Source organism: Lates calcarifer, linkage group LG12 (assembly GCF_001640805.2).
Source record: "Lates calcarifer isolate ASB-BC8 linkage group LG12, TLL_Latcal_v3, whole genome shotgun sequence".
Classification (NCBI taxonomy): Eukaryota; Metazoa; Chordata; class Actinopteri; family Centropomidae; genus Lates; species Lates calcarifer.
Genome location: NC_066844.1, coordinates 24,287,706 through 24,314,314, shown reverse-complemented (window position 1 = coordinate 24,314,314; position 26,609 = coordinate 24,287,706). Strand labels below are relative to the sequence as shown.

Genomic DNA, 26,609 nt, shown 5'->3' with positions numbered 1-26,609 from the left:
GGCTGAAAGAAATGTAATATTAATAAGATGAATTTTGTCTGTATTTATTCATACAGTTATCTATTTCATAATCTCTCATTACTGTACATCTCTAAACCCTCCGTCTGCCGGCAGGAGCAGTATGTTTTCATCCACGATGCTCTGATGGAGGCCATCCTGAGCAGAGAGACAGAGGTGCCTGCCTGGCAGCTCCACAGTTATGTCAACAGCATCCTCACGCCCAACTCGACAGGCCGCACACGGCTGGAGAAGCAGTTCAGGGTGAGTAAACCTTCTGGGGATCTGACAGGTCTGGTTAGACGAGCTGTCACCGTCTACGGTGGCAACACCAGCTGAAATCGAGGCGGTCTTTGGATCAGAAGCTTGTTAGCAGCATGCACGGTGGATTTCCAGTTCCAGGCGGGAATAGACTGAGAGCGTCTCTGATGTTGGCTATAATAAAGTCATGTCTGTCACCCCTGCTGCCTTATGCAAAACTTGATGAATGTTTCATCAAGCTCCCGCTCTTTCAACATCAGGAGAGATAAACTAATTGCTCCCACATAATGTCACTTCCTCCTGAGCTCCACATGCTGTTTATTAATGTGAAAGACTTGCTATTAATCTTGGGTGTTAAACAATATTATATCTTATTTTTCATGTTTGATTTTAATTCCCGGTGACTCTCGGGCCCCTAAAATCATATTTTCTGATCTTCTGGTCTTTGCCTTTCTCTCTCACCAGCTGCTGACTCAGTGCAACACCCGCTTTGTGGAGTGCTTTAGTGCCCACAAAGACTGCAACAAGGAGAAGAACCGCAATTCCTCAGTGGTTCCCTGTGAGTGTCTTATCTGTTTCACCACAGCATGCATGCTACTGAGCTGCGGTTTTGGAGAAGCAAGGTCATATCGAACATGTGAAGCTGCCGCACTCTGCATTCAGGGGTGTCGAGAGGGTTGGTCAGAGTGGGTTTGCATAGCAATTAATAGGGGCAGCTGTCTCGAAAAGATTTGTACAGCAGTCACATGTTTAGTTTTAGGATAAAACTGCATTAAAAGCATCTTTGAGGAATAAAATCTGTCCTGCATTGATTATGTTTCCCTCTTTTATGAAATTAAAGACATTTAGAATCAGAATGTGGACATTTTCTAATATAGTTTTCTACTTTCACTCAGTAAATTATTAAGGGCAGTTCATATTCCAAAATTAGAATCTATTTCCATAATCCTATAAGTTAATCTTTCTATGCGTTCTCAGCTCCCTGACAGGGGAAACAGAAGTACTTGTTGCTATAGCAACGGCAAGGACTGGTAATGAATGTGTGCATTATCAGCCAGTGCGATATTATAGAGCCTTGGCTTGTGATTTAAAGTGTGTTTTTCCATCTCTCTGCCTCTTTACAGCGGAGCGAGCAAGGGTTGGACTCACCACTCTGCCCGGAATGAAAGGAACAGATTACATTAATGCGTCCTACATAATGGTACAGTGTCACAGTTTGAGTCTGGCCTGCTTGCTGTGTTTTTTACAGTTCTTTACGATAATTTCTCAGAAAACAATCAGTTGTCTGTGAGCTTTCGCAATCATGCATCACTGTGAGTGGTCTGTGCTTCAGAGAGGCTAACAGCTCACCTCTGTCACCTCAGGGTTACTACAGGAGTAATGAGTTCATCATTACCCAGCATCCCTTGCCACACACCACCACAGACTTCTGGAGGATGATTTGGGACCATAACGCTCAAATTATTGTCATGCTGCCTGACAACCAGGGCCTGGTACGCAACAATGAAACATCATAATATGTTTTTTTAATTAAGTTTCTTTGTTTTATTTGCCCTTTGGCTCTGCTCTGTCTAATAAACAGCCACATTCATGCAGAAAAATATTAGTAAAATGAAGCATTAATGGAAAAGTTTAACAAGTAATGTGTGCACGTTGGTGTTTGTCTGCAGGCTGAGGATGAATTTGTTTACTGGCCGAGTCGGGAAGAGGCCATGAACTGCATCGCCTTCACTGTCACACTCATCAGTAAGGACAGACTGTGCCTCTCCAACGAGGAGCAGATCATCATCCACGACTTCATCTTAGAGGCCACGCAGGTACCTCCTCTTCTGCCTCGTTACATGTTACCATACTTCATCATTGTGATGTGAAGAATCTTGACCATTACGTTATTTACCACTGCTCCTCTCCCGTGCGTGACAGGACGACTACGTTCTGGAGGTGAGACATTTTCAGTGCCCCAAATGGCCGAACCCCGACGCCCCTCTCAGCAGCACCTTCGAGCTCATCAGCGTCATCAAGGAGGAGGCCATGACTCGAGACGGCCCCACCATCGTGCACGATGAGTACGTTTGTGTTTACCTCTGTGTTTTTCCCTGTCAACACGAGAAAAGTTTACTTGTAAGGGCAAACACACACCAAGTTAGGGTTAGGGTTAGTTCAATTCCCAGGATTTTTTGTAATAAAAAATTATTTTTGTCATCATGGTTCAGTTTATTCTCTTTGGATCTGGTCATAGACCAGTTCGTAGATTGATGTACACACTGTTTTATGTGCTTTACAAAGCCTAAAGGCTACATCTGGATCTGGATTTTAAGGCTCCAGATGTGGTAAAAGAATCTTGCTGTTTAATTGCTTTTAAAGTACTATTTGTTCTAGTAGTAGGGCACCAAATGTTGAGTGCTTCCCATGGCTTGAGATTTGAGTCCTGCGGTCCTTTGGTATGTGCCAGTGCTGAGAATCTACAGACAGCTACCAGGATAAACAAAAACACCACTCTAAAGTCTCTTAGTAACCAGGCAACAATAACAACTTCCACAGTGGTTCCCAGCAGATGTCTTTCCTACAGACCTCTGTGCCTACAGCTCCTCAGCTGCTATTAGTGAAAACATCAGTGAGTCGAATACTCTTCATCACCGAAGGTCCAGGCAATCAATCATACTTTTCTCAGACAGTTGGGGCTCTGAAGTTGTCACAGGCTAAATAACAGGGCTCTCTGTCTCCCCATCCATTTATACCAGACGATAACATGATGGAATGCTAATTGTGAACAACTAGTTTCTCTCTTTCTGTGGAGGAGGCTGCTTGCCTCATACATTTTATCCTTTTGTTAACTGCAGTGTATTTTATTTCAGCAGTTACTTATTGGATGCAGAGGAGTGCACTTGCCTTAATAACTTCACAATCTGCAATTAGTTCAGGTGATGATTAGATTTGAGCACCTAAACAACCTCTTACGTTATCATTTGAAGTGATGTGGTTAAACAAGGGGTTTAGGTGGTGTGATATTAACAGTGTTTGATAACACATTAACAGGGAGTGCAGTTAGAGACAGACACGCGTCTTATAGAGCTGATGTTGAATGTTTCCATTCAGGTACGGAGCGGTGTCGGCTGGGATGCTCTGCGCCCTCACCACACTGTCCCAGCAGCTGGAGAATGAAGGCGTCGTCGACATCTATCAGGTGGCTAAGATGATCAATCTCATGAGGCCGGGAGTCTTCACTGATATAGTAAGTTTAAGTTTATGTTGAAGAGAGATTCGGAATCAATATCTAAAGCTGCACTGATTCACTAATTTTATATAAACACTGAATCAAAATGACTGCATGTAATGTAATCTCTACAGTTCCTCACAGCTCTGTGGCGCTTTATGGCCCCTTTCAGCTCGATGTTTTGGTTTTAAGGTTAGCACCTTAACTGTTTTCGGAAAAAGATTTCATATTTATTGATATAAAAGGTTTGTCAGTGCTGTGTTTGCAGCTTGTTCCAATGCTTCCAAGTGACCAAAAAACTAGTTAAGACTGCTTTTAATGTCATTGAGCAACATTTAAAGCTGAGTTAACGGCCACTAGGGCGCAGCATAAACAAAAAGCCAACGTTACTAATATTGTATTCCAATATTACCTCATAGCTACATTATCTTCAACATTAGCATTCACTTGGAGTCTTTTTCCAGTCAAATGAGAAGATTAAGTCCAATTTTCACTCTCCATTTAGCTCTGTTTTGGTGTCCACTAAAGCAGGGAAGAGAATGTGACTACAGACACCTTTTGTCTGTTAATTGGTGTAGAATAGGTTTCACTTTTTTTTTTTCTTTTTTTTTTTTTGCTGTGAATAATGATCAGTGAGCAAAAGAGGTTAAAAAAGCTCCATAGAGATGCAAGGGTTTAATCTTTTTTCATTATTTCTTCTTTGTGTTTGAATTACAAGTGGCCCCTATTACATTAGATCCAGTGTTAATATCAAAACTGTTGATTGATTCAGGGATTCTTTATCGTGTATAGTTTTACATTATGTCATAGGAGGTGATCTGTAGTGTTAACCTGTTGTGTGTTTGTGTTTATGTGCACAGGAGCAGTACCAGTACCTTTACAAAGCCATGCTCAGCCTGGTCAGTAACAGAGAGTGTGGCCTGAGCCCCATGCACATGGACACTAATGGGGTGGTGGTGATTGCAGACGAGTCGGACCCTGCGGAGAGCATGGAGTCGCTCGTCTGAGGACATTGTTACAGGCACTTAATTTGTAAAAATCTGAGAACTTTTCTGAGGCCTTTTTTGCCAGACTATTGATTAAATGAATAACCTTATTACTTTTTATACTGATAAAGGTTTTTTGATATTTATGTTTTTGTCCTTTATTTCTTGTCTTAAATGTTATCCTGCTGAGCGTTTGCACCTGTTTAAGTTGACGTGAGGAAAAAGCAGCTCTGTCCAGTTTGCACTATACTATCAGTGTTACTGCCTAAACCCAGCGAGTTAAATCCTGGCTACATGACAAAACTGGGATCTATGGACCGCAATGAGACAAACCTGAAGCATGAAGACCAGGATGAGTTAAGGCGATCCGCTTCCAATAATGTCTCAAAACTAAACATCGCATCACAACGTAGCCCAGCATGCATTATGTCACTTTTGTCACCTCGATCAAACTAACTGTTTTGAGGCTCGGCTCCACATGCGTGAAGTTCTTTATCACACGTGAAGAGACTCTTACCTGCCTAATATTCATATATTGTCCAAATATCTCACTGCTGTCTTGTATAATGTACTTATGGCTTATTTTGTTAAAGTGTGTTACAACATCTAATGTGAACATTTATTGCTTTTTACAGGGATTTATATTGTTATATTGTTTTGTAATATATATATTATATCCTTAATAGCCAGTCAATGTTTTTTTTCTTAGTACTTTTGCCTATTTGTCCACTGGCCTTGGTGTAGATTCATATTTTTGGAGAATGGCCTACACAGGTCCATATGTTTCATTTTTCAGCTTTTTTTTTTTTCCAGCTTTTCTAACCTCAACAAAAGCTCAACTATTATAACACATAATAGGTATCTGTATTGACACAATTCAAGGCCTATAAAAGTTCTGACCCTACACAAAATTTTTCATGTTTTTCTTCATGAGTCACAGTGCATGTGATTAGGATTTATTTTTGACACTGATTTAACAGTCCATATGTCCACAAATGGATCGAAATTAACTACAAGTACCTAACTGATTGTGCGAGTGTTCACCTTCTGGAGATGATAATTAGCATTGGAACCTTTGGCAGAAATTACAACGTTGAATCTTTGTTGTTCGGTCTGTATCAGCTTTGTACATTTGAACACTGCATTTATTTCTCATTCTTCTTTCAAACTCTATTATTGGAAACTGTGAGTGAGCAGCAAAGATCAAGACCTGCCATTGTTGTTAGACTAAATTGAAGTCTGGACTCTTATTTTGTCACCCCAGGACATTTGAGATTGTTGTTTTTAAAACACTCCAGCATAGCTCAGACGTCATATTTGTCTTGAGATTTCAGTAAAATTTCTTTATATTTTACTGGCTGCTGCAGAGAGGCGTCCTCACAAGGCAACGTGATGGTGATGGTGTGTTTCTTCTCATGTGAAGAAGTTAATTAACACTCAACATGGTGTTTAGAACATCAGAGCATAAACCTCCCACTTTGTTGCAGTTTCCCACACATGCTTTCATGTGAGCTTTTTCACTATAGAGACTTCATCTGTAACCAGAGAGACACCTGAGCAGTGTCTCCTGCTGTATTTCGGCCGTGAAATGCTGCAGCTCCTTCACCAAGTCCTCCTCCTCTTCTCCCCACACTTTTGAGGATAGCCTGCTCTAGGCAGATGTAGAGCTCAGACTTATTCTTTCCATTGTTGTGATCATATTAGGGATATTCAGTGCCTTGGAAATTTTCTGAATATTTAGCAAACTGGACTTCAAATCAGGTGTTTTTTGTTTTTCTTTTCTATTTCTGCTTAGTTTATTACTATAAACATTTATTTTTACATTGACAGGCATTTTCCTTTGATCAGTGTCAAAAGAAATTATAATTACATCCACTGTGATTTAAAGTTGCTAATTAGTATAACACAAGAAAGTTGTAATGGTGGGGGGAGTACTTTTTTATAGGCTCTGTAATTTCTTTCTTTCTTTCTTTCTTTCTTTTTTTTTCTGGTGGCTTGATGCTTTATTTGTAACCAAAGATGTGGTTCCAGTTTGCAACATGTAAGTGGTTTTGTCCTGAGATCTATTTAATCAACTAGAATTTAAAATCAAAATTGTTAAATCTTGCAGTACAGATTTCCAGTGTCAAAGGTGTGAATTTAACCAGAGTTAAGCATGTTTCTGTTCTAGCCTCAGGAACTCACCTTACAGTAGATAATCAGAGTACACGATGCTTTCCTCACTCCTCACATTAGACAAGAAGATTTAAAATTCAGACTGTAAAATGTATTTTATTTGGGCTGATATTCTGTGTCCGCACTATTTTGTGGCTATTAATTATAAGCCCTTCTCAACCCTGAACACCCCTCTCTCTTTATTGATTTGTGTGTATCTTCATAGTGTGTATTCTATGATGAGCACTTTTTTTTCCTTTTGGCTGATAACATCCACTTCTCTGCTAAAGAGGAGTTTACTAAGTCCAGTGAAAACTCTCCAACATTTGGAGACAAGTCAAGTCCAGATTGCTGATCACTTAGCTCTTTCTTTGCTGCAACTGTTTTGTTTTTTTCTTCCGTATGAATGCCGGCATCTTCTCTGTTTGATATTTCTACACTCATTTATCACACGAGTGCTGTTGCTTCAGAAACAAATGACTTTAATCTGACCTTTGTGATCATAGATGTTTGTATTTTCATACAAAGATTTGATTTGTGTAGTGTGGCCCTGTGACAGATTGTACTTTATTCAAATCTTCACTGCAAAATCCCCAACATCCACGACCACACCTGCCCTTGTGAGAGGTCCATCCTGGTGTTTAGACCACATTTTCATGACATTTGCTCAATGGTGCGGGGATGCAGTATGTTACCGTGAGTGGATTCCAGCCAGGGTCATGGTTAAGTCTGATTTGTAACTTAAATAAACAATAAACTGGTTTTGCCCATCATATCACATGTTTATATGACAGTATCATAGCCATATATCCCTATGATACTGTTATATATCATATTATAGTGTCATAGTGTTATTTAATAGGTAAACTGTATTGCTATACATTAAATAAAGTCTGGGTTTGGGTGCACAGCATCCTTGTATTACATGCAACCCCTGATGGATGAGTTTTTTTATAGCTTATTAGTAACCAGTTTATCCCGTTGCCCCCTGCTGTCAGTCTGTCACCAAACAACATTAGTGGAGGGAGTATTCAGGTCCTTTACTCAAGTAAAAGTAGCAATACCACACTGTGAAAATACTCAAGTACAAGTCAAAGTCCTGTATTGAAGCACTGTCTGCAAAATGAAAGTCAAAGTAAGTGCTTACATAATAAGTATTTACTTATTATGCAGAATGGTTCATTTTGGATAATGACAATTAATGCATTAACATGGATGGTGTTAATGTTGCTTATAGATGTAGAGTTCATTTTAATTATAAAGTGTTTGGACAGGAGACAGTGAAAACTGGAGCCTGTGTTTGTTTACATATTTGGATACTTGGCGCCATAAAAAGCATGCCGAATCATCTCTTAGGCGTTCTTGTTTACAGTGTGCAGATGCATGTGTAGATAAATATCACATCATAAAAGAACATTTAAAAATGTGATGATTCCCAGGAAAGTTTTAACAACCGTCACAAAACATTTCAGATTAAGGAAAGGATAGGACAACACTTCTTGTTTGTGACTGGACACATCATAAGTTGAGCGACTTGAGGCCATGGAAGTGATTCTCTACATGGCAAGCATTGTCACAGGCTCAAAATGCCTGTGGATTTCATCACTGAAGTTGATCAAACCTAGAAAGCACGAGAAGCTGTCATCAAGTATCAGGAAACTGACTGAAAAACACTGTAAGAAGTGGCACATAACAAAAGTTATGTGGTCAGCAATGACAGTTGCTGGCTAAGTGTTTTGCAGGGTGCAACTTTGTCCAATCACTTGTAGCTATGTTTTCTCCTTAACAGCTGATTTATTTGCATTGTTTGTGTTGTGCCTCCTTATAATGTTTGAGGGAACTATAACTTAAGTAACATCATACTCGTAGAGGCTGAAGTTATTTTTAGGTTGGATATTCACTCTGGATCCCAGGGCGCCCTCAGCCTCAGTTTCACCCTAAATGAATATTTCAGCAGAAGATAATTGCAGTTTTCCAGTGGCTTTCATGTCATGTTACCCTGTAAATCAAACCAATGCCAAATTATATTGCTGCACTGGACAACCAAGACACACCTCATTTTACTGGAGTTCAGTGCTCTACAGTCTGTTATTCACATGTTCTTTTCACTGTACGTTTTAGTGTCCACATTGCAAAGCAAGATGAGGTTAATCTGCGCCTGTGTGCTTGAGACAAGGGATTGTGCCTCATCAGTGATGGAAATAATGTTAAACTGGACAGGAGCCGTGCTTACTACTTCCACATCCAGGCACAAGGTAACATACCAACTCAATATCATATAACTCAATATCAACTGTTTATATGAATTTATTCTGTCCAGTGAAAACCCCACATTAGAACATATTTAAGTCCTAAATATGTTTCATGGATGGATAACTGTGGGCAAGTTGTGAAAAATATTCCAATATATAACTATTTGTTAGGATTGCACACATGTTCATGAAAGGCTGGAGTGATACATCACATTCAAACATACTTGTTATGATATTTATTGTAATAACACTCATGTTAAAGCAGGTATTGATACGTCCCATAATTCACACCAATGCACTGTGAGTGTTTCCTCGCTAGCTGCTTCTCTATGTTTGAGATTATTTCCTTTGATTATGTGTGACTCATTTGGTTACATAGAGATTGTAATCATTGCCCCTGGTTAATTTAAGACCCAAATGTGTCATATTTACAGAGAGTGCAGTGAGCAGTTTTCTCTGTTGTATCTCTTTTAGCTGACAGAGGGCAGTAGATGGGCACAAACTGTAATCTTGTCCTGTCCTCTACATCCATGTCAACCCAACAAATTCTGCAAAATACACCTATCTTAAATCCATAAAAGACACATACTTCTACATCAATGCTATACTCCTCTGCACATTTCATGGTTTTAAAGTTTTTAAAGAGGTACAAAGAAGCATCAGCAGTTTTAGTCAGAAGGCCATTGAACCCAGTTACTTACAATCTAATCATCGAAGGGTTATCATGATCAGTATTTGAAATCTAGAGCCAGAGAGAAGTTGCCATGTCTGTCGGGATGTCAGTTGCATAATTCATCTGCTGTTATGCTTCAAATCAGCAATTTAATTATTTTTTCTAATCTCAGTGTTAAGTGTCAGAATTGCCTCAACAAAACCATTAAATCCACCATCATTCTTTAATTAACATTCAGACATTTTGCAGGTATAATTAGGTTTACTCTTCCAAAAGTCATTCTCTTAGTCAAGTTAGAAATATAACCTTGTGGACAAACTGTTCTTCTAGAGTGCTGTTGGATGTACATGTAGATGTTTCAGAGTTTTCTTGCCACAGCATCTAGTGGCCATACAGGTACAGTATTTTTTAAAGTTGTGTCAATTTCCAAAGAAATTATGAGTTTTATTTTCAAGGAAACTGGCACCTTTAAATTAAGAGGTGTCACATCTGTTTTAAGATTAGTAATTCAGGGTAGAATTGTGGAAGATCCATACATACGATTTATTTTTAAGTAACAATTTTTCTTTGGTAAAAGACATAGTGTCTGTTAATGAGTTAATTGTGTGTTTGATCTCCATGCATTTGCTGTGAAAATAATATGGTCCAACCCACCCCCATCCCACAAACTTTATATCAATCCAGTTGGTATCCTCCACTTCCTGTTTGGCAGTTGGGATTTCCACATGGAGAACTGCACTGGCACATTACACACACATAATCTAACGAATGTGTTGCTAGCTTAGGCAGCAGTAACCAAATGTTTGCTCTCTGTGCTCCAGTTCTTGTTAGTTCAATGTGGAGTTGATCAAATGTTTGCATTTCCAAAAACACTTGGCCCCCACCCTCATGTTTAAATACAATTTCAGCCACTCATAATTTTTTGATAATTCCCTGCTTCTCTCTCTCTGGAGTCCCCGGTGGGAGACGCCTCTGCCTCAGCCCCCTCCTTCTTGCCTGCTGCCACTCCCCCCCATCCCCCCTGTTCTACCACTCATCTATCCTACTATCTTCTCCTACCACCCCATGCTCCAGCAATGGGGTGGATTCAAACCAGCCAAACCAGAGTACCGCTCCGCTCTTTAATTGGTGTGTTGGACTTTTCATTGCCTCCCATAAGAGTCAAACCAGTGTCCTCTGAACTACAAAACAGGCCTCTAACTGCCTGAGCCATTTAGTCTGATACTTAACAGCTACTTCTTTGAGCTGTTGAGTGTTTGCACTTGGTCTTTAAGTTCAAAATTCGTTGCCTCTTGTAGGAATTGAACCTGCATCCTCTGAGCTATCCAGCAGACCTCTAATGGCCTGAGCCATTTAATCTGACATTTAACATCTATTTCTTTGAGCCTTCAGTGTTTGCATTTGGTCTCTTTGGTCTTGTAAGAATCAAACTCACATAGCAAGCAGCCATTGTCAGTCATTTGGCCACTTGAAGTTAATTTCATCTGGGCTGTGAAGCTGCTATGTAGTGTTTTCTGAAATGTTGTTTACTGAAATATTAATGTGTTTTTGAAAAGTTGTGTTTTGACCTTCAGGACCACCATAGATAATTGGATGTTTAATAATAAAATTCTAAAAACACCATACCTCCAGTACAATATTTAAGTAAACATACTTAGTTACTTTCCACCAATGCCAAACAGACACTCCATGTATAGCTGTAAACATGACAGAGGATGCACATGTACAATAATTTTATTTAGAGGCCACAGCTCTTGCATATTACAACTGTTGGCTTTCATAAGGCAAAAGCAAGAATGAATCCACCAGCTAATTCACACAGAAAACAGAAAGCGTTTGGGGAGGGTGGGAACCCACAGGCATGCAGCGATGGCTCAGAATGCAATGTACAGCATTTTATATTTATATATATATTTATATAATATATACAAAACAACAGTGAGACCCAAACAAATGCCAGACATCTCATTCTACACAATTACAGAACAAAGACAGACCAACTTTTTTTCAATAAAAAAAATTATTTTTGCTCTTTTCTCTGTAAAAGTGCAACTCAATTAAAATAGAACCTGTTTCAAGGCCTTTTAATGTTGAAATAAAAATAGAATCTCCCAAGTTATCAAAATGGAGCTATGAGAATATTGCATCTCTAGAATACCCACTTGTTGAAGTTCAAGATTCCTGTTGAACCATGTCTAATTAGTCATTGAGATGAGATCACATAGCATTGACACATGATATAAATGCAAGTCTAGACTTACTGTCGATGTTAATAACAGTGAGTAGACAACAGTTTATCTGTTAACAGCCGTAAACAAATACAGAGGTTTATTTTTCAGTTTGAAGCAGTTGGCATTCACTTAAAAACAGACAAGACAAAGAAAAGGGTCCACACACTCATCATCACGACAATGTACCATTAATGAATGTAGAATACGACAAAGAAGCGCCATATAGGTTTGCATTGGACAGGGACACACCTATTAATCTCACTCAACATTGTCAAACAAATGGTTCTCCATATTGCTTAGTAACACATAGAAATGAATTTAGAAATGAATGAAACAAAGATAGGTGCTATCTTTATCATGACACAGCTAAACTGCCAATCATGGTTATTTTTTAACATTTTTATTTTGATTTTCCTCAGTATAAGTACTATTTTTATAGTTAATAGTTCCTTCATAGGCATTTTCGAGCTGACAAAGAGGTCCTAGAGTGGCTATCTGAGTTGGTACATGCATCGGTAACCAGGCTAAAGTCAAAAGTGTGAAAGGGAGGGGAAGAGGTTCGGGGTGAGGAGGTTCAGGGTGGGAGGGGCTGGAGTGTCAGTGCACGGGCTCTAGTCGTCCTCTTCATCCTCCTCATCGCTGTCCTTCATGGAGATGCCCTGCATGCCTCCTTCCCTCACCGAGGCAGTGGCCTCCTCCACGGTCAGCCTGTTGCGCACTGTGTCGTACATCTTACTGTTCAGGGTGGAGTCGAGGACGCCCTGCAGGCGAAAGTCCCGGTACTTTTTCTACAGGGGGTGGGGGGTGGGGGGGGCAGAGATACGTGAGCACAGTGTGGACGCAGTGACTTCTGGGAGATCTAAATCAACCTGCCGGGTGTTTGCTTGTCTTACCTTTGTAATCCTGATGAGGATCTTGAGCTGGTAGACGTGGAGCTGCTGATCCATGCGTTCAGTGAGCCAGGTCCCCAGCAAGTTCATGGTGGCAGTGTACCATTGCTGAAACACATAAACACAACACTCTCCAGCAAAACACACACTCACACACATACTCAAGACATCATGACATAAAACTAACCTTTAAGACACACATGGAGAACTACAACTAAACACATACGGCATAATGACAATAACATTAACATTCAAGCACCCCCATGTGTGTATTTCAGCATCACACCAATAAAAACCTCTGAGATAGTTTTTTACATTTCATTTCACCCATGTGCACAGTTAGTGTAAGGATTTATGTTGAGTCTCTGACCCACTCCACAAGACAGACACTCTTGCATTTCATGAGTCAGAATCAGGAGTCAATGCAAGTTAACAGGCTTCAGTAACATAAGAATGAAGTTCATGTTCAAAATAAATAAATCTTAACAGCTACAAAAGATCTACAAGCTACAGTAAAGTGTGCTTGTTTCAACTGTTTCTTTTTTTTAATCATGCACCTTAGATTAAAGAAACAATAACGTAACTTTAACTATTCTGATCGCCTTCTGTTTCCATCTAAAGCCCCTGAAAACCTGGTTCTTAAATCTTAAAAGATATTTTGAGACTATTAAAAGAAATAAAAGACTAACCGAGCCATAATTAAAGTTTAAGTCTAAAAAACTTTATTTAAATGTTATTTGTTAAGACTTTAACACTCTAAAAGTGAGCTAAATCTGCTTCATCAGGACTGTGTGGATGTGTTTTGATCAGATTTGATTGACTGAAGTTGACATAGTGTAACATCAACATTTTAAGACTGAGCATAGATCATAAGAGAGGAGCCCAACTTCTAACTTTATGTGAGTAAATATGAAGCCAACTGCTGGTTAGCTTAGCTTAGCTTAACATAAAGACTGCAAACAGGGTGAAACCACTAGCCTGGCTCTGTCCAAAGTTAACAAAATGTACCAGTATTTCAGTTTATCTATGAAGGAGCAGTGGTGGAAAGTATCTACTCAAGTACTGAACAGTTTTGAGGTACTTGTACTTCACTGAAGTTTTCAGAGATTATTTTTCACCACTTTTTCAAATTAAAATCTTCCATACATGTGATCATCCATAAAATATGATGCGTTGTTATAGATTTAACAATAATAGTAAACTTGTTATTAAGTATATTTGCAGTGGAGTATTGTTACTCTTTCTTAAATATAAAGACCTCTTCCTCCACCATAAATGAGCAAACTCTCAGTAAGAAAGTGTACACGTATTGGGGTTTTCAGGGCCTTTAAATGTATGAAACAGAGGCTTACCCACTGATAATTATGTATTACCTTGTCACCGAGATGTTTATGAATTAAACATGAAACTTGGTCTAATCACAATTGGTAACATAATGGCAAATTTAATCTAATTAAATTACATCTAAAACCTACTAAACTAAGTCATGAAGCTGTTCAATTTGGGCCTCACGGTTTGTTTTAGTAAATGGTTCCAACACACACACACAAACACACACACACACACACACATACACAGACACACACCACGAGTTTGACATTCACACACAAACTGCATTCACAGCACTCTGAAGAGCTGAAAAGAGAGAAAGCACTGATGCTACAGCTACTTGAGAAAAATAATAAAGCAGAGGAAAGTCATAAAGCATTGACAGATTTATCTGTCTTGAACTGTAATTACCCTTTGAAATACTAAAAAAAAAAAATGTTCTCAGAGTCAATATTTTGTAAACGCTGCATGGCCCATCAATTAATGAAGGCAATTACTTAGCCTTTATTTATAATTTATTCAACTAGAAATTCTGAGCTGCATTTAAAATACCCTACACTGGAGATAGAAAAGTACTATGGGGGATTGAAATTATAGTTTTGACACAAGTTCATTAGCAAAAGAAAAATAGAATGAGAGTGAGTAAATGGTTAGCAGGCAGGGAGCAGCGGTGCTATTTTCTTGTACCTTTTCTCTGCTTTGCTTTGGGTGGTGGTTTCCCCAGACTGTATTAGGTTTAAAGTTACAAGAGAACAGCACCCAAGTCTAATAGAAACAGTTGTCATACCTCCAATATCAAGAAAAGAAGTCAACTTTAAACATGTGAGTAGGCAGGAACGCAAGAAGCTTCATGAGGCCAGATTTAGAAGAGTGTGAGGATTTGGTTTGTTTGGTTGTTGAAGTTTAGTTTTTTTTTTTGTTGTTTGTTTGGTTTTGTTTTGCTTTTTAAGTTTATTTAGGTCATGATTAGGTGAATGGTCGAAAGGTTTGAACTTGAGGCCTGGATATGCAGATGCCTGTCCACTTCACAGTCGAGTTGAGCGTGCAGTGCATGCAGACTTCGCAGGTGGGTGGGTGGCAGAGTACGTGCTAAGGAAGACTGCTCTATGTGCAAATGAGGCAGAACTCTGAGGAGGAGGGTCATGCTAGAAGATGTACACAGGAAGATTATTTGACTCTAAAAATCATGCCAACCAACATAATGTGATAAAACAACGCAACGCAACACTAGAGATAAGTGCCACTTTTTGAAGAGAGGAGGCAGCAGGAATGGTGTTAATCAGAAAAAGAGGAGATAAAAAGGATTGAAATAAATTAGTGAAAGAAAGAGAGATAAAGTAGAGCCTATGCAACATCTATTAATGTTTTTTTTCCACATGCATGCAAATGGATGGATGGAAATGCATTCAAATGAAAGAGAAAAACATTGACATCCTTGAACTAAAGTGTAGTTTAAAAATGCTAAAACTGAAACATTCACAGCTGGAAGAATCTTTACTTTAACATGACAGTGCTGAGTAGGATTTTGTTGCACTTTGGGGCCACACAGAAGACATGGGGGGGGGGGGGGGGGGGACTCCACACTAGGAAAAAACTGACAACACAGAAGGAGACAGGGGAGCCAGTGTGGACCTCAAAGACAAAAAGCAGACCCACTTCACTACAGCGTCACTCCTCGCTCCCAAACGACAACAAAGAGAAGAAAAAAAATCATATCTATCTGGCACAAGACGCCCGCTTCCACAGCCAACACAAAAATAGAAAACCAAAGGGAGACTTCTGAGCGTCTCTCAGACATAAAAACTTCACATCACTGCCTCATAGAACTGAGAATCTTGTCGAACACACAAAAGCCGTCACACACCTGTAGAGACACAGGTCTGTACAAATAGTATCTGAATGACATGAAGCACACACATCACAGCATTATGTGTCGTTCAAATCACACATGGAGGACACATTACTGTCAATGTATCCCGTTAGGATTATGTTTTTGTAAGACAGTGCTCTCTCAACACCCTCTGACACACTGGTTCCCAACCTTATTGGCTCGTGTCGTTTTTCTAGTCCAGTCATTTATCAGTCTTCACAGAACTGTGAGCCGTTTAACCTGGGACTGATGTGGCCCTTTTAGATCATGTCCTGCAGGCCGTTGCACCAGCTCAGGTTCAAACGTAGCTCAGTTTGAATGTGGTGTGGGAGTTACATTACAGCTAAGTTAGAATGTAAAGTTAAGATAGCACCAGAGAGAGTAATGAAAGAAAAGCCAGGGGATTTTTTTTATATTGCTTTGACACGCTACATCCCTTTACAGTTGTGGTGACACTGACGTGTTAGCTCAGTACTGCACTGTACGGTGATCCTAACTCGGAAAAGACGAGAATAGAAGTCTGATTTTTATGCTGCGTTCACCTGAGATGGGAATTGCTGCTGGCACCAAGTGTTTGTCTTTGTCACAGAAAGTTGTAAATGTTTAGGTGTTGACTTTGGCAGGAAGATAGAAGAGACTTTTGTTGCGGTGGTTATCATTTATGATCATATTTATGTGTGCAGCCATCTTTACCTTAGAGAAAACAGCAGAAACACATCAAACTGCTGTGATCAGGTCACGTTTTTGAGAAAAAATGCCAAACATTTGATGGTTCTTTGACTTACATTAGAGTAAACTGAATATGTGTGACAATCTAATTACATTTTAATGTTTTCTGTTGTTTTACAGACCAAACAATTATCATTTAATCAATCATTTAGTCTTTTTAAAGAGAATAATTGTTGGTTGCATCCCTTGTTGATTGAGGTACAGATAAAAAGTGATGCAGTGAATTTGAGCTGCTTTAGACATTATCACATAGTACTTTCACTATTTTAATTAAACAGTCTGTTTTAGGCCTCTTAATTTCCGTTACCTCTTAGTAGTGGCTGTCGCTTCCATTTTATCCAAATGATGCACAGGCTAGAACATCTTAATTCATTATGACTGACTTAGTTAAGTTGTAATGTAAGTTCAGATGATGCAGTTATACAGATTTGATCCTCAAACTGGTGCAACAGGCCGCTGCAGAGGAGCAGAGATGTTCGTCCCTCTTCTGTAAATCCTCTCACGACTTCTCAGATTTATCTTGTGACCCCTTAGTGGGGTCTTGACCCCCAGGTTGGGAACCACTGCTCTAACAGGCCAAGGGTATGTGACATGTCAGCCTCTGAGTTTGACATCATTATGTCCCCCAGGACCATCCAACAGTGGTACATCTTGACACCCAGTGTTTTCAGTTCACGTAGAAAAACTACATGGGTGCTCCCCTGTGGACTGGGCCAAGAGGGCTGAGTGTCATTTCTTCAAGAGGCTGACATGCTTTATGTGGAAAGTATCAGAAAGCGTAGAGTACAGTTGTTGGCTACAAATACAAGTCAGTGTGCTGACATATGATTGCTATGGATTGTTGTGTTCTTTCCAGAGAGCACTGCTTCAGATAATCCTTTTTTTTCTGAGAATGCTTTTATGGACTCTTTGTAAATAAAAGTTTCCTTTTTTTGATACACAAAGGCCCAAAAGCACTGTGGCAATGCACACCAGAATGCAGAGGGCAGCGGCTAAGGTTCAGAGAGAAGAGAGACAGGAAGAAAGAGAATAGTCAAGAGCAGTAGAAGATCAGAAAAGCCTCTTCCGCCAGGCTGAAATACATTTCCTGGTCTCAAAATGGGACTTATCCCTCTCTGCCCTGTTGTTTTGCCACATTTTGGAAGGCCCCTCCCTTCTTGTGAGGAGGAGAAGGCATCTTACTTACATCAAATAACCTTTCTATATACACCTCCTCATTGACCTTATCACGAAGCATATCCTGAGAGTGGCGCACAAAGGTCACATAGCCATCGGCCACGTCCATGCCAGGTTTCTGTAAAAGCGGAAAGAGAGCAGGGTCAGCGACTGGGAGAGGAAAGACCAGACACAGGCTGTTTCACAATGTGCTGAGGTCAAAGAAGGCAGAGAAGAAACACAGAAAGGTTGATTAAAGTTCACAGTATTTTGTTCAACTGCATCTGTTAAACACACACAAGCTTATATGCAAACAGATGTGTAGGATGTTAATAGACTCACAGGTACATCCACATATTTTGAGGCAGCTTTCACCTGAAATCAGAACAAAAATGTCAGACAAAGGTAAACAGTCTGAGATAATTTCAGGTATTATTGGGTGTATTTTTTAAGGACAAAGCAAAGAGAAACTTCATCTCACCGTGAAAGAGAGGAATGAGGAGAAGAGAGTGCCTTCATCATATCTGGAAATCTTAGCCAACACACCCTCCAGAATGGCAACAAACTGAGAAACAAAGGAGAGAACCACAGTTATGAAAACACAACTTGCAATAAGTTCTGTTTTTCCCTTTCTTCTGATGAGAGTTATAAAATCAACCAACCTTTGCAACCAGGAGCTGGATCATGTCCCTCACACTTTCCTCAATCAGATCATCTATTTGGGAATGGAACTGTTTCTGGAGGCGGGGGGGGCAAGAGTGTTCATGTTAGTTGATATAAAACAAATAAAGTTTTTTAACATGAGGTCACTGTCCCAGGTGACGTTTTTACCTCTTGGCCCATCTCCATTGCGCACAATTTAGCTGATTGGTCCTTGGCATCTACCATCACATTGAACATTGTGCATAATGTCGGAGAAATGCGGAAATCTGTGGACTTGCTGCTCTTTGCCAGCTTGGACTCAAATGCCATCCTGGTGCTGCAATGCAAATGAAATATTTATAAGTACTATAATATAAAAAATGTAAATAGTAAAGTATCCATTCTCAAAATGTGGCGCCTCAGAGCAACTTCGTTTCTGTCAGTCATTCTTTCTCTTGTGCACAGAGACATGCGAACACACCGCTTGACGCAGTTCTCGATCATGTTGCTCGACATGAGCTTGATGCGACTCTCGAGGTGTTTGGCGAACTCCTCCTCGGGCCAGTGCAGGTCCCTGATGAATGTCTGGAGGGCATCCAGCTTCCAGAAGAGATCCTCTGACGTTCCAGAGCCGTTACTGCCATCGACCCAAACACACACACACACACATGCACACAGGTCAGAAGGGTCAAATGTCAACCTGCTGGAGGGAAGGTGGGGGGCAAAAGGGGGGAGAGGGTGAGGGGGTGGTGTTGTGGCAGGTGCAGAGGAGGATGCTGTTCCTCTACACCTAAACACAGTTCAGTTCTACTCCGACCATAAACTGACTGGTCCGTTCAGATGCTCCTGTTTGTTCAGGTGTTTCTGGACAGTCAGTGTATGGGTGAAAAGGAGCGGGCAGGGTTTACTGTAACAAATCAATAACCATGCTGCAGAGTATGATTATTGACTGGGATGTGAAGTGGCCACATGCAGGTTAAGTCACTGCAGATACAGCAGCTAATCACACTGTGTCAACACAAAGGAGAGGGGAATGGAGACGTGAGGGAGGGCATGTAAAAACAGCGTTTACGGTTCAAGTCTGTTTCCAAAAGAATAAATATCTCCAAATTGATATCCTCTAATCACACGCCCTCTCTCAACATCCATGTCCCCAGGCTGGTGGGGCCCCCCTGGAAGAATTACCAAACAAACCATGCAGACCTTTTTTGGTGGAGGGGGCATCCTGAGTAGAGCTGATTGGGGAAAAGTGCTTCAGGAAAGATGTGGAAATCGGAGGGAAGGTGATAAAACCGAGAGGCACAGGTCTCCGTATTACCACCTCCAATCCGACCCACTCTCTGCTCTCCCAGTCAGACTACTACTAACAGGTGGTCAAGGTCAGAGATGAACCTACGGCCATGTACGATCTACAGAATGCTAAAAATCACTTAAGCAAATGTCTGTGGACAACAACTCAGAGGAGATACATCTTTTGTAGAACTGAGATCTTGACTTGCAAATGTTTTCAAATGGAGACATACTGTTTTTTTCTGCACAGTAAATCCCCAGAAAGCCTTGCAGCAATATATAAATATATATGCTTTTTTTTTCAGTTTTGGCCTGTATCTCCACACCTCAGCTCAACAGCATGCATGTTGAGACAAATGAGAGCGTTTCAGCCTCTCATTTACGAAAGCAGAACCCCATCTACTCTAACACCTCTCAGAGCGCCCTTGGCATGAACATGAACAGGATTCGCTCAGGAGACAAAATACGCTACAATGCATCGCTTTGAATTCTTCATTATTTGGAACATTTTGCTTCTAGTTAGAGCCATGCAGAACAAATTTTGCTGTGAAGACTTTGTCTCATTCTTAAGCAGTCTTTATCTGAGGCCATCTTCATACCAAGGCAGTCTCTGCTTGCTTAATGATTTCTAAAGTAAACTAGTTGAATACACACTCAGAGTCATATATAGCAGCCATCCATGACGGGGTAGAAAAGCTAGGCATTTGTGGAAGGTTAACTGATAGTCCTGCTACTGGCACTGGCAGATTTGGTACTTTGGGAATTTGGAGGTTCACATTTGGTAGATTCACATTGGGCAGATTACTTGTTAAACTCCTGCAGAAAAGACAGACAAAAAGAAAAAAAGAATCCATAACAGTGGTGTGGGAGCTGCAGAAAGCCATGTAACACTCATCATAAAAGTAACGTAAAATCTGAAATCAGGTGAAGACAGGAACGAACAGTAGCACACATACAACAAGACCAACGGTAACTGTCAAAGACGCACATTGTGTGAAAAGACCTACAGAGTAAAGAGGGCTGGACTCAGGATGCACACATACACAGTATAAATGCAGTGAAAGGAAGAAGCAACGCAATACTGAAAAGAATATACACAAATAAAGACCAAGAAAAAATAAATCGCATTATTTTTTACCTTAATAAATCTTATACATAATCTCTACAATAAAAAAAATGCAAAAGCAAAAGAGTGGAAGCCACAACAAATAAATAACATAACAGCAACGTAACAGACTGGAGGGCTTTTGTTTCTGGCAACATGTCAAAGCACACGTTATGAAGGTTAGTTCACAAAACAAAACAACACAAATATTAGGTGTTGCCCTGACCCCAATGTGTCGGAGAGAGATTGGTAACACACACACATTAGTCAAAGTCTATTTTCAGAATAAATAACCTATTTCTTTCACAGAAAAAATAGGTTATTCAGCCCACTCTTGGCTCATTCTTAAAGAAAGTGAACCTACAGGAAGCCTGGGTGAACATTACAGCTGCTCTCACAGATTTCTCAGCCTCCATGTAGTCAGTCTGTCATCTGAATAGAAAAGCCCTGCATCTCCAACCATCCTACAGCCTAGCTATGAAGACGGAGGCTCCTTACTTTACAGGCTCCCAGGACTCTCGCTCAAAGCCCTTGTGAATTGACTGTGCGATGGAGGACTCCATCAGATCCACATATCTAACCACCAGAGGAGCATACAGATCCTGAAGGTGTTTGTGGAACTTTCCATTGCACAGATGATCTGTGCAAAAAAAGAAGAAGTAACAGAGATATTAGTGCCTTTGTCTAAGCACAGAAATACCTGAAGTGGCAATAAAATAAAGGCGGGACGGGTGCACAGGCTTACAGTCTGTCCGGAGGAAGTCGTTGAGCAGCTGGAAGAGAGGGAAGCTGTCCCAGCTCTCGGGGGATTGGATCTCCAGAGCGGCATCCATGTCGATGGCATAGAGGGCCAGGAAGTTTTCTGCATGCTCCACCATGAGGTCTGTCCACCACGCAAACGCCTAGAGACACAGCAGGAGGGAAAGGAGGCAGGTGAACAAGGTCTCCTGTTAAAGAGATAAGGGAACACATGGAGGAAGGAAGGAGGAACTAATACACACAACCGGAGCTTATTGGTCTTAAAAGGAAATACCACTGGGTTCATGTACTGTATGCTTTATGTATGTTACATAAACATTTTGGGAAATAGGCTGATTTGCTTCCTTACCAAGTGTTAGATGGGAGGATTGAAACCATTCTCATGTCTGTCTGTGAAATTTGAAACTAGAAGTAGCAGCCAATTAGCTTAGCTTAGCATAAAGACTGGAAACAGGTGGAAAAAGGCCAGCCTAGCTCTGTCCAAAGGTAAAAAAAAAAAAAGCCTTCCAGCACATCTGAAGCTCACATATTGATACATTGTAGTTTGTTTGTTTTATCCAAACAAAACAGGCTTTTGTTTCACAGTTGGGTTGTGCACCATTATTATTTGTTGGCTGGTCACAGTTACTTCCTGGAGTCTCAGTTGTAGAAGTACCGGATCGTGGCTAATTTAGCAACAGCCCCTACAGAAAGAATTAAAAAATAATAATAATAATTTCACCTTTAGCGTTAGAGTGGGTGTTTTATTTTGAAAAATGACCGGAAACTCTGTCCATTACATCCGTCTTTGCCCCCCGACACCGCGTGACACACACCTGTCTCTTTAAACCCTGAAGCTAGCCAAAAAGGTGTAAAAAAAAAGAACAAACGTCTCTGGGGCGCTTTTTTGAAAAAGGAGAAGGTCCAAAGATGAGACAACACAGGTGCCTGAGACTGTCAAGAAAAAGAATTTAGCAGGAAATACCAGGAGTCCTACTTAAAATACGGTTTTATCGCGACAGGTGATTCACATGCTCCAAGCCCCCTCTACAGAATATGTGGCGACAGGCTTTCAAATGAGGCAATGAAGCCTTTAAAAACATTTTAACGAGAAAACAACAAGAAGGACAGAAGGAAGCGTTGAGGCGACCATTAACGGCTAACTGTGCTGCTAAAGACCAAGAAACCTTCACCTGTCCGTTGCTAAGGACACCTGCCGTGAACTTTCTCCAACTGATTCTGCGTGATGGTGAGTTATATTTATTTTGTTTATTATTGTTTATGTTTATTTTATCCGTGAAAATGACACACAACTGCGCATTACTAAACAAATGAGATATACTCTGTTGATTAATGAGCTTTAGAGGTGGGTTTTTTTTACGTTTGGACAGGCTAGCTGTTTCTTTGTTTCCAATCCTTATCGATCTTCTCATCTAACTCACTTAAAGACGGCGAATAAGCCGATCTCCCACATGTCAACTACTGCCTGAAGTGTGCATCAGATGTCCTCTGTTGTCTAGTTCTAGGAAATATTTATTACTGTTCATGAATACTGAGTGACTGTTTGATGCTGTGTGTGGACTGTGCGGTTTATGAAATTGTTGGGTATTTCCTTTCAAACATAGTTTCACAGAAAGGACGCACCATCACACCTGTCTGCAGGACTTGTGTGTGTGCGTGTGTGTGTGTGTGTGTTTCCCATCACATACTCTTGAGATCGACTCCACAGCTTTTATTGATTAGGATTTAAAGGCGGGATTAATTAAAAATTCAGTTTGTATGTAGCAGAAGAATCACACAGTAGGGTTGCATGTTCGTGCCTCGTTATATTCATGACAGTATCTATCGATTTCAGGGGAAAGGTGCTTTTCTCATGCAGATGTGGAGCTCCCTGCATGCTTTTTCTCTCAGGCTAAGAGACGAGGGGGGTCCACCATTCACATCACTGACAAACCCATAGCCCACTAGATGTGAATGTGACTCATGCACATCTTCGACTAGGCACACCAAAGACTGCAGCACACAGCATCTCTTGTGTTGGGAGTGCGTCTGTTCCAATTAGTTAAGTAAGTCTCTGAGATTCAGCTGGCCGTTTTCTAGCACCGTCAGGACTTCCTCGCCCCTTTGACAGCAGAAGTACAGTAGTTGCTTTGCTGGCAGTCTTGGCTTATTTGCTTATCATTCAGACTATCAAGTTGCCAAGTTCAATAAATGAAGCTTTATCTTTCCATATTATGCTGCATGCTTTCTTGTACATTTTTTCTCAGTTATTCAGCCAACTGGCTTAACCACCACAATGGCAGTCAAAACCTTACTTACCTGTCTACTTACCTGCCCACTCCCAAAAATTTAACAAGCTTGACAGTTCTAGTGTTAGACAAACAGGCAGCAAACAAAGGATCTTCTCTATCACATTCAAGGAGAGGAGAGGTACTCTTATTACGGACAGGTGGGGAGGGGGTTAAAGGGGAGGACCCTAAAACTTTCCGACAGGTGAGGGAGGCGGGGAAACGCTCAAAGGTCGCCAGGCACAGTGGCCTCCAACCTTTGATAGTGGTTAAGGGACACATACAGGACCCTGAGAGCTCTACGGCAGACCCAGCGTTCAGCCAGACAGACTATAGTGCTGTAACAATGCAACTGTGTCAAGGGACCAATCCTGAGGGAGTATACTGATGCTGAGGGGGGAGGGGGAAGGAGGCATCATCTACTGGACATGCACGGAGCATTATGGGAGTTTTTCATTCAGCTTGACTACATACCTCTTTTCCCTGCTTGGACAGTCACCAATCATATGACAGTGAGAACACAGGAAGATGTACAGAACAGTAATGTATTTTTGAGGCATATCTTAATAGGGTTTGTAAACTAAGAATAGACAGCAGAGAGGGATGGAAGAGGAGAAGCTGGGGGGGAGGGGGGAGTAATGCTTGAACAAGTGCGGACTGTGAAATTAATTGTTGGATGGAGGGGGGAAACAAATGTTTATGGTGGATCAAACTTCAAAAGGTTCACATGGAGCATACTTTGGGAAATTTACTGGTTCAGCATGCTTGGAGAGAAAGGAAACCTCTTTATGGCCCGATGAACATGCTTTATGGTCACAATTATGTTGCGCAAGCTACAGTGCCTTTTAATTTTTTTAACAGGATTGCTCTCACTTCTATGCCTAGAAACCCACCCACTGCTATCTATGAGTTCATTCTCTGCCTAGAAAAGGTGCCTCTTGCCATAGTGGCGCACATGCCAAACAGGGGGGGTCGTGATGGGGACTGAAGAGGAAAAAGAAATAAAAATACTGTACCGATTGATCTCCAGAACTTGTGACTGCCGCCTGTCAAGCATATTCAGAGAGATACAATAAATCTGCTTTATCTGCATTCTCTAAGATCACATAGGATCACCTTCAGATCTACACAACTACACATACTCATCATGCTTTCTATCAGCTTATTGTTTATAGTAGCAAAGAGGATGCAATAATTAAGCTATTTCCAGGGGTGGAAAGTAACTAATTACATTTACTCAAGTACTGTACTTAAGTGTAATTTTGAGCTACCTGTACTCTACTTGAGTGAGTAGCTACTTTATGCTTCTTCTCCAATACATTTCAGAGGGAGGTATTTTAATTTGACAGCTTCAGTTACAAGTTACTTTTCAGATTAAGATTTTACATTAAAAATACAAAAAACAAAAACAAATGTATGATAAACTAATAACATACAATGCATCGTTACAGATTAAACCATTGCTTTCTCATATTTTTGGCTTGTAAACCCTTACGTGTGTTTGAGTGATTTTAAATCTAGACTTGGTGATGGAAGTTTAGAGCTAAGTCCAAAAAAATGAACACATCTTTTTTTGCATCAGAAGTTTGTTCTTTATTCTTTACTATCCCATAAATCATCTGACATTATTGTCTCTCTCACTGATGCATCTAAACATACAGTCTAATTATGTAATGTATAATGATATATCACTTACAGGGACCAGTTTTCTGTGGAAGAAGGACATTTTCTTTTGATGCTTTTAGTTGATAATAGTTCTGTACTTCTACTTATGTGAGGTTGTGAATGCAGCATATCTCCCACTACTGTTTATTTTGTCTCGTAATTGTGGCAAAAAGGAAACTTAATCCAACATTATGAGCACGCAGAAGCCATACGTAATGTGTACCGGCCTTTATTACTGTTTTCCATTCTGTTTACCTTCCTTCCCTCTGTTTATACTGGACTACCTTGAATAAAATATTATCAGCGGCAACACTGAGCTATGAACTGTGATCAGAGGAAAGAACTGTCTAATTTACAGCCTCTGCTCAAACATAGCGCTCTGTTTCCATGTAGCCATGGTCTATCGAACACCAATTAGAGCTTTCCTAAATTAAATTCATCTTTGAGAGGGTTTTCTTTTTTTTTTTAGTTACCCATAGATGAAAGCAGCTTTATTTATAGAAGACTGATAATAAGACTAACTCCCTGCTGTGGGGCGGAGTGAGATAAGAGTGAGAGCATAGAGGGAAAGTGTTTTGAGGAGGAGAGGAGGAGAGGGTTCTCACTCACCTCCGCATGGTGTTCCTGGTTCTGCTGGAGGACCTCTATGACTAACTCCGCCAGGCGAATTGTTTCCTCCAGCTTTTTGGCAGGCGTGACTAAGCGGCCTACGTTCTCTGAGACAAAAGGATGAGGGTGAGGGATGAGTGGTTAGTCAAGCACAGAGAAGGATTCCAGGGGGATTTTTTATGACTATTCAGATGATTTTTTTTCTTGTCTATGTTTTTGACTGTTTAATAGAAGTATAAACACAGCACTTACACTGTGATGTTTACATACCATGCCCCCTAAACAAGTAAAGCGTGTTCTCATTTATATGCATTTTAGGCTGCATGACATAAAGCAACAGAACTGATGTGTTTGTAGAATAATCAGGTTTATGTTGGAAGAGTATCAGGCACAAGAATAGTGGCGTTGCGATGGAAGTGTGATGTGGCTTCAGAAACATGCATTGTGAAGTGGTACTGAATAAGCCATCTGTATAAGAAGCTGCTGCATGGTGTGGTCAGAAAACACTCACTGAGCACACACTGTAAAAAT

General features: G+C 40.5%; 2 protein-coding genes across 10 annotated transcripts in view; one reads left to right on the top strand and one right to left on the bottom strand.

The window, feature by feature from the left end:
• The window catches only part of ca16b (carbonic anhydrase XVI b), a 100,702-nt gene extending 93,159 nt beyond the window's left edge, over positions 1-7,543 (top strand). The window contains exons 22-29 of the mRNA XM_018686553.2: positions 115-261; positions 724-817; positions 1,383-1,459; positions 1,623-1,751; positions 1,929-2,075; positions 2,182-2,324; positions 3,355-3,490; positions 4,333-7,543. Of these exons, the coding sequence (XP_018542069.1) occupies positions 115-261; positions 724-817; positions 1,383-1,459; positions 1,623-1,751; positions 1,929-2,075; positions 2,182-2,324; positions 3,355-3,490; positions 4,333-4,479 (1,020 nt within the window). The 3' untranslated portion in view covers positions 4,480-7,543. The remainder of the gene's footprint in view (positions 1-114; positions 262-723; positions 818-1,382; positions 1,460-1,622; positions 1,752-1,928; positions 2,076-2,181; positions 2,325-3,354; positions 3,491-4,332) is intronic.
• Positions 7,544-11,253: 3,710 nt separating this feature from the next.
• Positions 11,254-26,609, bottom strand: part of cadpsb (Ca2+-dependent activator protein for secretion b) — a 64,258-nt gene continuing 48,902 nt past the window's right edge. For 3 of the 9 annotated variants that reach the window (XM_051074510.1, XM_051074511.1, XM_051074513.1), the window contains 13 exons: positions 26,079-26,185; positions 24,821-24,850; positions 21,524-21,680; positions 21,277-21,418; positions 20,328-20,489; positions 18,865-19,020; positions 18,573-18,720; positions 18,404-18,478; positions 18,223-18,306; positions 18,084-18,116; positions 17,773-17,880; positions 12,662-12,766; positions 11,254-12,556 (listed from right to left, as the gene is read on the bottom strand). In XM_051074510.1, coding sequence (XP_050930467.1) covers positions 12,380-12,556; positions 12,662-12,766; positions 17,773-17,880; positions 18,084-18,116; positions 18,223-18,306; positions 18,404-18,478; positions 18,573-18,720; positions 18,865-19,020; positions 20,328-20,489; positions 21,277-21,418; positions 21,524-21,680; positions 24,821-24,850; positions 26,079-26,185 — 1,484 coding nt within the window. In that variant the 3' untranslated portion in view covers positions 11,254-12,379. The remainder of the gene's footprint in view (positions 12,557-12,661; positions 12,767-17,772; positions 17,881-18,083; positions 18,117-18,222; positions 18,307-18,403; positions 18,479-18,572; positions 18,721-18,864; positions 19,021-20,327; positions 20,490-21,276; positions 21,419-21,523; positions 21,681-24,820; positions 24,851-26,078; positions 26,186-26,609) is intronic. The other 6 variants (XM_018686537.2, XM_051074515.1, XM_018686539.2 and 3 more) reach the window with 3 other exon arrangements.